Here is a 10,455-nt window from a genome sequence, read left to right on the forward strand (position 1 = left end):
GGTGTCCGTTCGTTCTCAAGCTGCACTCTGCAAGGTCCTCTTAACATGTATAAATGAAAAGCCAACGACCGGTGAGGTGGGAAACATTGTCTTTGTGGGCAGCGTTGATGGTGGCCCAACAAAAGAATCGACAGAACATTTACCAAACACCAGATGCCAAGATCTGTATTTCATTTTGAGGGAATTAAATTCCGAATTACCAACAACTACGACATATTCCAAGTGACGGGGTTCTTCTAAGAGGACCTTCTCATCAAAACATTGCCGTTGACGTCAAGTACGTCAGTAGGAGCTGATAAATTGATTACCAGAGAGAATCCGGATCCTGATGCTTGATAGTCGTCGAGCTATTGGTTTGCGTTGCCTCACCGCATTGATGAACCCATTTTTCATTTCGCCAACTGCCACATTCCATTATCCATGTGCCGAGCTGGGCTGGGCTTCTGGAAGGAAGGGAAGGGAAGAACAGCGTCACTTCAGCTAAACCACCACAGACAATGGAGCAGCGGGCTAGCTTCTGCTGTATCCGCAGAAGCTAGCGTACATGATTGCCACGCCGTTAGCTCCATTTGACAGGCAAACACAGCGTGGCACCCTGGGCGGTTGGAGCTCCCAAGGAAGGCAAGTCGACCACGGCCCCATGCCCCCCTGCCTTGTTCTCCCTCGTGGCTTTGGTGGGCAGCGTGAAGATGCGAGCAGTTCATACGGATACGGGTCGTCAGGACCTCTTGCCATCGGGAGACTTCCGCTGGAGGATAGTTGACAAGTTACAAAGCAACGGTCATCACAATGGTCTCTCGTTTCGCGGTTGGTCTGCCGGCTCGGACCGGGCTTCCTGCAGAACCTAAGACAGCCCAGGGAACCAACGATCTCTTCGGTGGAACTCGAGGGCAGGCGAGGAATCAGTCCCAGGACCGTTCACCGTTCAGCGCTCTCGAGTCCTATCGCCCACAAAGTCTACCGCGTTGGCAAACGAGTCTTTCTGGAAAGGAGCAAGCAAGCGCCCTTATGAAGCATCCTACCGGCCAGCGTTGTATCCCGCCAGGGCCATTCTAGACCTTCACATTTGGGGTGGCATCCCGATCCTTGAGAGAACGCGTTGAGACGTGCTTTGACTGGGCAGTTATTTCAGAGTACCGATAGTGTACTGTACAGTGCTTAAGGTACTCCCAAGGTAAGACATCAGTGACCGAGGTCGTGAAGAGAATGCCGGGTTGAGCTTGGCTCCGGTTGACCCTGGGACATGCGAACAAGGTAGTTCGGAGGCGTGCCGCATCCTGGTATACCGGACGTTGTGAAATGGCAGAGAGGCTTTTAGAATTCCTTCTGCAGAATAAAAGAACAAGAAAGACAAGTGAGGTGGGAATTACCTCACGCACAAGGTGAGTATCCGACTCAGGATCCCTTGCGCGGATAAGGATACTGAGTCGCCAAACTGACGCCCTTGCGCGTATGATACGGGAGCTCGAGAGAAGATGAAGTTTTAGATACCCTAAAGAGACATTGCTGGCGTAAGCCCAGTTTGTAATGTAGGGAGAGTGTACCGGGATTTGACTCGATTTGCGTTTCTCTTTGGCAAGTGTTTTTCACAAGTGTTGCCCTGAAAATCATACCCGTGCTTCAAGCTCGAGTGCCATGAGTACCCTGTCTCATTCTCTGATCCTAGCACTACTACCCGTACAACTGCAGGCAAGCTCAGGCCCTGCCCGTGTGGACAAGCACAGGGTAGGGCAGGTTACGATTTGAGAAGTTGAGATGGCTTGCCGCAAAGAGTAAATGCAACTTGCCAGCCACAGCCCAGCCGCCCCGTTGTTTTCTTGGTCCCTCTCTGCATGCATGCATGCCTGCATGCACATCTTTTGTCGGGGGGGGAGGGAGGGGATTTTTCAACGGCTTGAATTTTTTTATGTTTTTTTCCTCTCTCACGTTTTCAAATTCTCCATGGATTTCACCAATTCCTGGGCGGCACATGCTATCCCATGCTCCATGGCCCGCCGTCGACCGCCTCCCGCACTTCCCATGCTGTCTCCTCTCTAGCCAGTGGCTCCTTGCGGACAAGTGCTCCGATCAGAAGCCAAGTGTGATTCGATGGCGTTAGGTCCTGGCAGAGGAGCAAGGGGAGGACAGAGAGTGAGAAAGAGAAAAATGATGCACTACAGGTGGAGGTTCCATCCATCGAATCCCGTCCAAGTCAAGCTCTGAAGTATCCCGCGGTAAATGACCATTTCCCTCATGAGGTCCTCCCTCCCCCCTTTCAAATTAGCCTTTCCCGTCTGGCCTTGTGCATTGCGTAGTCCTCGTCCCCTTTGTTCTGCCATCATCCTTTGTCAACATTCAAGAAGCCAACGGGCTCCCCTTGTCTTTCGTTTCCTAGTATCCTTCATCGACTACCTCACCGGTTGTCAAGAGGGTGAATACAAAGACATCCGCCAACCCTCGACAGGAAAAACCACTTCATGTATCCATATTGATACTCTGTGCGTAACCCACCTTCCCCGCGCTGATATTGGCCTGGGTATTTCATCTATCATCTCTTGCGTTCCCTCCTATTCTCCTTTGGGGAAATTTTATTAGCCATCCCACGTGTGGCCATATTACACCCGAGCCGGCCGGGCCCACGATTGAGTCCCCATTTGGGAAATCTGGCGAGCGAAGACAACATCCGTGTAGTGAGTCGCTCTAAGAGAGTGACGGAACACTAAAGTTTCTTTGCAAACGTAGAGACGCGATAAAGATACGACATTGGCGCCAGCTAGAATTGAGAGAAAATCCTGGTGACGGCTTTTTGGCGGAGTCTTTTCTAAAGCTCGGCGAAATGGGTGAGGACGTTGACGCTGTTGGCGACCCCGGCATCGGCGATGGCCATCGACGCAGGGGCGAAGGTGCCGGTGCCACAAGAAACCGGACGGACCACAAAGAACGGAGGAGGCCATCTCGAACAGATAATACCCAAGATGCCCACGACAGCGACGAAGACGACTCAGATGCCGGGTCTGACTTCAGCTCCGTCTCTGTTGACGAGCTCCCGCCCATCCGGGCTTATGGTCACACATACCACGGTTCCGGTGTACTACTAATGCCGAATGACGAATCCGAGCGAGCCCGTCTAGAAATTCAGCATCAGCTATTCAAGCTATGTCTAGAAGGTGGTCTGACGGCGGCGAAGCTCCCCAAGGACAGACCTCTCAACATTCTTGACATTGGTTCTGGGACCGGCAATTGGGCCGTTGAGATGGGCGAGCAGTACCCTCTGGCCAAGATCATGGGAATCGACATCTCCGCCGCGCTCTTACCCACGACTGTACCGGCCAACGTCGCCTTTGAAGTAGAAGATGCAAACCATGACTGGGCTCGTGAGAAGGACAGCTTGGACTTTGTGCACATGAGGAACCTCGTCGGCGGGGGCGTCTCGGACTGGAAGGCGCTTTTCCGGCAAGCGTACGAACATCTCAAGCCCGGTGGACAGATTGAGTTCGCCGAAGTGAGGACGAGGTACTTCGACCTCATTGACAGCAGCGGAGACGAGCCCATTGCGTCCACGGCTGAAGAGGAGAATCACGGCGGGATGACGGCATGCCGCGAGTTCGAGGTGCGGTTCTCGGAAATGGCCAAGATTGCAGGCGTGGACTTTGACCCGACGCCAAAGATTCCCGCCATGTTTTCTGAAGTTGGTTTTGAGAAGGTGGCGCGTTGGTCGGATCTGGTTCCCATACAGGCTGTGGGACATGATGAAAAGATGGTCAGAAAAGGAGCACAATTTGCTCAGATGCTGGAATATGGTATGTTCAGAGTCCGTACTCTTAACAAGTTCAAGTTTCCTCAACTAACTTGCCACCACATCAGGCTTGGAGAATTACTCGTTGGCAGTCTTTGGCAGGGGTGGTTGGGATGAGAACGATACCCGGAGTCTCCTGAAGAGAGTCCACAAGGAGTCGCGCGATACCGCAAACGAGGCGTATGGCAAAGTGTAGGTTTCTCGGGATACGAATGTGATTTCACTGGGAAACAGCTGACTGACTCTTACTCTATAGATCATTTGTCACGGCGAGGAAGCCTTTGTGATCGGGCTTGACCTGATCGATTCTATCTACTCTGTATAGAAGAATGGGCTGGATTATACCCATAGAGAATACTTACCTACTGTAATGAACTCACGTCACTTGGATTTATATGCATTGACTTACCGCCAAAATGTTTGAAGCATCCCACTCCTAGTCCTCTAGCACTCTTCCATTCACACACTTCGATGCTGGCATGAACTACCACACCCCGCGGGATTTGACTAACCCCGCGGTCGGTCGGTCGGTTATCTGCCGATGTGATCCCTTAATCGGACTCTGCGGACCCGAGTCAAAAACCCTCGGGCTTTCCTCGGTGCCAACCGGCGGTGGCTCTGGTCGAGTCTAAATATGCACTCTAAACCTCTGCAACCCTCCCAAAACTTCCGATCAGCCTCCATTTCGCCCTTTATCCGCGTCGCCCCTAAACCTGGTCCTGACTGGCACATCGGCGCACGCTATGCTTAAAGAGATCCCACTTGGCTCAAAACAAAATGTGCCGAGCTTTCAAACCCGCTACAGAAACTCCCGAGAGGCCATGATCCCTGAATGTTTCACTCTGCCTGCCGCTGCAGCTAGCCTACGCGCTGCAAGGTTGGTGGTTCAACATGCCTAGACCCCCTCAGTTCACCCGATGCCCAACGCTGCCTATTTTTTTCCTCTATTGCAACCTTGTCTTTTCTGCCCAGACGCCTGAGAAAATGCTTTGCGTTATCCATCCAGTAGAGTACTTGCTGTTGTGGTATCATCAAATGATGCGTCAACCAGCTGCCACACTACTAATACTAACGTAAATGTAGTATTTCGACGATCATGCACCACACTGCGCAAACTCTCATCGCTGCTATGAACTGACGAGTAGCCTTGAGATGCCCCATGCCGGCCTCTCAGAAGGACTCCAGATACTAGAATCCTACACTAAAAGATGCTTAATGGCCAGGAATATAACTTACCGGTTGGGGCGTCGAATCGTGCCCAGCCCACTTCTACCCAGTGTGCTGTGTAAGCCTCATGTCAATCCATGAGTCTAAATCGAGTCTAACTCGAGTCTAAATGGTGATCACTGCCCGTCCATTGGGCATCATCATGGATGCTTCTTTTGGGATCCTTGTCTCCTTCGCAGCCAGTCACATAGCATGTGGGTTTACGAGGCATAGCAATAACCGCGTAAAAGTTTTGAAGCAAGCACATGAGCGTCAAGATTTTGATAATGGAGGCCTCTTGAAGGCTTCATCCCAGATTCGCCCGCCAGCATTGACTCACATGAGGTCGTCAAGTCTTTGATAAGTGGTCTAGATATCAATGGTATTGTTACTTGAATTCCAGATTATCCTACCGTACACCATTGAGCTGGGGAGCAGCGGTCTCCTCTGTCAGCACGTAATCCCTCACTGCACCCTTCCAATCACTGATTCTCACGTCCTTGATCTTGACCACGATGACTCGTACTTCCTCACCGGCGACAAAGCATCCCCTACCACCATCCTCGGCCTGAACACTTGGGTTGAAGCTCTGGCCTTCGTCAAATGTGTTGTTTTCCAAGTGCGCCTCGCGGTAGAACTTCTCCTCTTCCGAACCATTATCAACCAGTCTGGCAGTGCCATTGATTGTAGCACTAATACTAGAGACCGCCGCGGTGTTGAGATTCAATAGGAGGGAGGCAAGGCTGGAGCGGTGCTCTGGGCCGGGGCTGCCGCCTGAAGGCCGTCGGCCAGACGTCGGCGGCCGATGGGAAGACCCTGAACGAAGCCGTCAGCAATCTTGACGAACACGCTACCACAATAGAGCTACAACATACAGTCATGTACCAATAGAGAAACGTTGGGATTCGAAAGAAGGTTCTGTGTTTTTCTCGAGGCGGGGTTCGTGGTCATGACAATAACGGGACCGGCCGAGTGGTTCGAGGATGGCAGATAGGTGTAGTTCATGAGAGAGACGTTCGGCGTGTTGTCGGTACATGTTGCTAGGTGAAGCTATCGATGCGGCAGTCTCGTCAGCTACATTTCTACATTGGTGTTGTGGTGAAGAGTCATCGCAAGGCTTGAATGAGGTGGGCAGAAGAACTAAGAGCTTACGAATCGAGCATTCTCCAAGCATTGTACGACTTCTTGAGGAAGAGTTGCCGTGACTTGCTTATTGGTTTCGCCAGCCGAAGCTTCGTAGTTGAGAGGGACTTGTTGATCCATGTTGATGAAGCTGTTCTTGACAGTGTGTGTAGATTGGGTAACGTATCGTGAGCTTCCTTCGAAGGAGCCCTGTCTGGATCGACCGGGCTGGAGAGGAAAGATGGGCGCAAGGTCCCAGCCCACGCTGACTAATGCGGGGCAGAGCTATCGGACCTTCCATGTTATCGCGGAATGACGTCGAGGAACTTGCATGCTAACCTTATCAGCAGTCGCCTTACCTAAGGCAGCTTGGGGGCAGCTTACCGGACCTGAGCACGTCCCGCCTGAAATCCGGGGTCGCCTTTCAGCGGCTTTCAGCACCCACGGCTATTGTCGGCACCGCTTGTTCCAAGATGATCGAGCGCAACAAGCCGAAGCTGCTTTGAGACCTCGGGTTACCTGGGGCACTCGCAATGAGCTCTGCGCTTTCCTCCTCTGCCATCAACTTCGCGTTCTTCTCCTCCTTTCCATGAACATTCAATTGATACCCCGAGCTTGAAATCCACGTCACAAAGCCTCAGTCATCCATCATGCGTTCCATGAAAGCGAAGCACCGGCTCGTCCGACCCCTCCCTCGGCTCCTCTCCACTGCCGCTGGCCAGACGGTGCCGGCTTCGAGCCAAATTACACCCATTACCTCTCTCCTTATCGCAAACCGTGGCGAGATTGCTCTGCGAATCCACAAGACTGCGGACAGGCTAGGAATCAAGACGACGACTATCTATACAGGCCCCGACAGCAACAGCCAGCATGCCGCGTGCTCCCCGCATTCCTTGAACCTGGGCGACGCAAGAGCGTACCTAGACGGCGAACGCATCATCTCCCTAGCCAAGAAGCACGGCATACAAGCCCTTCATCCCGGCTATGGCTTCCTGTCTGAGAACTCTCGATTTGCCGAGAGATGCGAAAAGGAGGGCATCGTCTTCATTGGACCTCCGGCGCAGGCAATGACCGATATGGGCGACAAGGCACGAAGCAAGATCATTATGACCGACGCCGGCGTCCCCTGTGTTCCAGGGTACCATGGTTCCGATCAGGGGGAGGCACAACTATTGGAACACGCAAAGAATATCAAGTTCCCAGTGTTGCTCAAGAGTGTCAAGGGCGGTGGTGGAAAGGGCATGCGCATCGTTATGACCGAGGACGAGTTTGCCGCCCAGCTTGGTAGTGCTCGCGCCGAAGCCCGCGCATCCTTTGGCGAGGGTGGCGAGGTCATGTTGGTGGAGAAGTACATTGTGCGCCCTCGCCATGTTGAGGTGCAGGTGTTTGCGGATAAGCTGGGCAATTGTGTTGCTCTAGGGGAGCGTGACTGCAGTGTACAAAGACGACACCAGAAGATTCTTGAGGAGTCTCCAGCGCCGGATTTGGACGAAGAAACTCGTCTCGATCTTTGGGAGAAGGCTAGGAAAGCTGCTTTGGCCGTCAACTACGTTGGCGCTGGCACTGTTGAGTTCATTCTTGACAAGGACACTGGCGACTTTTACTTCATGGAGATGAACACCCGATTGCAAGTCGAGCATCCCGTTAGTGAAATGGTCACCGGCACCGATCTCGTCGAATGGCAATTCCGCGTCGCTGCTGGCGAGAAGCTACCTATGACACAGGAGGAGATTGTGGAGAACATCAAGCAGAACGGTGCAGCTATTGAGGCTCGTATCTATGCCGAAAATCCGGAGAAGGGCTTCATGCCTGATTCAGGCAAGTTGATTCACCTCACCACGCCGAAGACGAACGAGGACATTCGCATCGACGCCGGCTTTATTCAGGGTGATACTGTCTCGGAAGCCTACGATGGCATGATTGCCAAGTTGATTGTTCGCGGCAAGGACAGAGAAACAGCTATTCGCAGGCTAGAACTGGCTCTCCGTGAGTATGAAGTCGTCGGTCTCAGCACCAATATCGAGTTCCTTAAACGTCTTTGCCGGTCCCCAGCTTTCATAGAAGGCGACGTCGAGACAGGGTTCATCGACAAGTGGAGAGATGAGCTTTTCAAGCCGCGGCCAATCCATGACGAAGTCTTTGTCCAGGCTGCCCTCAGCTCGTTATCCCCACAACTATCGCATGCTGCTCCCCATGGAGGTAGCTTAGGCTTTGACGAGGCCAGCACCCTCAGCGAGCGCAAGTTTGCCTTCAAGGTGCTCGATTCATACAGTGAGCAAGAGGGAGAAGTTGTTGAAGTCAGCATCACACAAAAGTCCCATCAACTCTTTGAGGCGCGTGTAACAAGGAAGGGAGAGGAGCCGCCCAAGGTTTTCGAGAACCTCATCAGCAAATTCCAACCAAAGTCGTCGTCAACGAATGCGTTGACAACTTTCTTTCCCAACGAGAGATTGGAGTCGACGGTTGTGCAGAGTTCACAGCATGAGCAGGATACCAAGATTGCTGTGTTCCAACATGGCATCAAGACCGAGCTTTCTCTTCTGCCACCAAGCTGGTTCGAGAAGGCCCTCGGTTTGAAGGAGGTTACCGCGTCTGTCGTTGCACCAATGCCTTGTAAGATTCTGAAGAACAAAGTGGAAGAAGGGCAAGCCGTAGCAAAGGGAGCTCCGTTGGTTGTGTCAGTATCACCCGACCCAAGACCGCTGTCACAAGATGACTTCCAGTGGCTAATTTTGACACACAGTATCGAGTCTATGAAGATGGAGACTGTTATTCGGTCACCCCAAAACGGCGTGGTCAAGAAGCTGGCGCATAAGGAAGGCGTGAGTAGTCCTATTTTTCCAAAGTTGCACGCCCGTCACTGACACTGTCTTAGGATATCTGCAAAGCCGGAACGGTCTTGGTACAATTTGAGGAAGAAGCTACAAAAGAGTCATGAGCGGGCGGTGATTGATTTACAAGAGAAAAGGATACTGGTTTGAAGTTCATCCAGCGAATAGGCTAAGATTAACGATTCGTTTCTATTGCAGGGGATAGGTACTCGTGCGAAGTCCTTTGTCGACCCAAATGTGCCTACTTAGAGTGTCCCCTTTTGAACACAATTAGTGGAAGCTCTGCTCTAGATAAACACCCAGTTTCTCCAGGCCTTCTTTCAGCACTTCTGTCCGGCATACGTAACCAAAGCGCATTTGGCCCTTGAAGTCAACACCCTCACCAAAACAGGTAGACCCAGGCATTATCAAAACCCCAGTCTCTTTAAGGATTTCAAGACAGAACTCGTCATCTCGAACTGGTTCGTCGCCTCTTCGAAAGCCAATCATTGCCGTTGTACCGGCTGTGGGCCTTACCCAGGAGCAAACAGACTGGTGCTTCTTGATAAAGGTCTCGAGGATCTCAAGGTTTGTCCTTGCAAGCTCGATGTTTCTATTGATGAGGTTTGGTCTGACCGCATCCGAGAGAGCATAGCCGGCCACTTGATCGTCCAGCTGCGAGACGCTGATGGTCGTGTAGTTCCGCGCACTCTTGACGGCCTCAATGATTCCAGGATCTCTCGATGCGATCCATCCCACGCGGATGCCGGCAAGAGAGAAAGCTTTCGACATACTCGAGGTAGAAATGGTTCGGTCATAGCCCAAAGACAGGATCGATGGGGGCATGCTTTCTCCTACAGGAAGGCTGTGGAAGAGGGGTCGATATACCTCGTCGGCCATGACAATGATGTTTCTCGACTTGGCAAACGCGATGAGATCTTCTAGAACATGCTTGGGCGTAGTGACACCAGTGGGATTGTTGGGATTGTTGATAATGATCATCTAGTCCTACGAGTTAGCCGTGGGTACTACTCGTCTGAAGTATGGTTGTATTACCTTGGTATTCTCTCGCACCAGGACTTGAAGTTCTCGGATCTCCGGGATGTAGCCATTCTCAGCCTTCAATTTCCAGAGGCTCACATCAGCGCCCAAGCTTTTGGGAACTTCGTACAGCTGTTGGTAGGTCGGGTATACACAGATTACATGATCATTCTTGCCGACGAGGGTGTAGAGAGTGAGGAAGTTGGCAACGATGGCTCCCTGCGTAATGACGACTTGATCGCTGGGGAGTGAGCCCGAAACATCGTTTGCGTACATGTTGGCGATCTGCTGGCGCGTCTTCTCTGATCCGTAAATGGCGCCGTAAGTCATTCGTCGGGTTGCAATGTCAAGGGGGCCCGCAGCCGACTTGTCGCTCGACAGCTCTGTCAACTCCTTGATCGACACAGACTCGCAGCATGTTTCGGCGATGTTGAGAGCACCAGGCGTTGTCTCGAGACGATCCATCCATTCTTCTACCTCGAAAGCTTTGATCTGGACCAT

The 10,455-nt window shown here is 52.2% G+C and overlaps 5 protein-coding genes across 5 annotated transcripts; 2 read left to right on the forward strand and 3 right to left on the reverse strand.

The window, feature by feature from the left end:
- Positions 1 to 510: 510 nt before the first annotated feature.
- On the reverse strand, positions 511 to 735 carry CPAR01_09858 (uncharacterized protein; the record flags this gene model as incomplete). The annotated part of the gene is made up of 1 exon (XM_060494122.1): positions 511 to 735. The coding sequence occupies one exon, from the start codon at positions 733 to 735 to the stop codon at positions 511 to 513; it is 225 nt and encodes a 74-aa protein (XP_060346304.1).
- A 2,080-nt stretch (positions 736 to 2,815) lies between these two features.
- Positions 2,816 to 4,062, forward strand: CPAR01_09859 (methyltransferase; the record flags this gene model as incomplete). Its single annotated transcript, XM_060494123.1, has 3 exons — positions 2,816 to 3,779; positions 3,844 to 3,967; positions 4,032 to 4,062. The coding sequence occupies 3 exons, from the start codon at positions 2,816 to 2,818 to the stop codon at positions 4,060 to 4,062; spliced, it is 1,119 nt and encodes a 372-aa protein (XP_060346305.1).
- A 1,328-nt stretch (positions 4,063 to 5,390) lies between these two features.
- Positions 5,391 to 6,244, reverse strand: CPAR01_09860 (pyridoxamine 5'-phosphate oxidase; the record flags this gene model as incomplete). Its single annotated transcript, XM_060494124.1, has 3 exons — positions 5,391 to 5,797; positions 5,857 to 6,031; positions 6,134 to 6,244. The coding sequence occupies 3 exons, from the start codon at positions 6,242 to 6,244 to the stop codon at positions 5,391 to 5,393; spliced, it is 693 nt and encodes a 230-aa protein (XP_060346306.1).
- A 509-nt stretch (positions 6,245 to 6,753) lies between these two features.
- On the forward strand, positions 6,754 to 9,041 carry CPAR01_09861 (carbamoyl-phosphate synthase subunit L; the record flags this gene model as incomplete). Its single annotated transcript, XM_060494125.1, has 2 exons — positions 6,754 to 8,925; positions 8,979 to 9,041. The coding sequence occupies 2 exons, from the start codon at positions 6,754 to 6,756 to the stop codon at positions 9,039 to 9,041; spliced, it is 2,235 nt and encodes a 744-aa protein (XP_060346307.1).
- Positions 9,042 to 9,204: 163 nt separating this feature from the next.
- Positions 9,205 to 10,455, reverse strand: CPAR01_09862 (aspartate aminotransferase; the record flags this gene model as incomplete). The annotated part of the gene is made up of 2 exons (XM_060494126.1): positions 9,205 to 9,915; positions 9,970 to 10,455. 2 exons carry the CDS (start codon positions 10,453 to 10,455, stop codon positions 9,205 to 9,207), a joined length of 1,197 nt encoding a protein of 398 aa, XP_060346308.1.

Source organism: Colletotrichum paranaense (genome assembly GCF_030867605.1).
Source record: "Colletotrichum paranaense strain IMI 384185 chromosome Unknown Scaffold_8.1, whole genome shotgun sequence".
NCBI classification, from domain to species: Eukaryota; Fungi; Ascomycota; class Sordariomycetes; order Glomerellales; family Glomerellaceae; genus Colletotrichum; species Colletotrichum paranaense.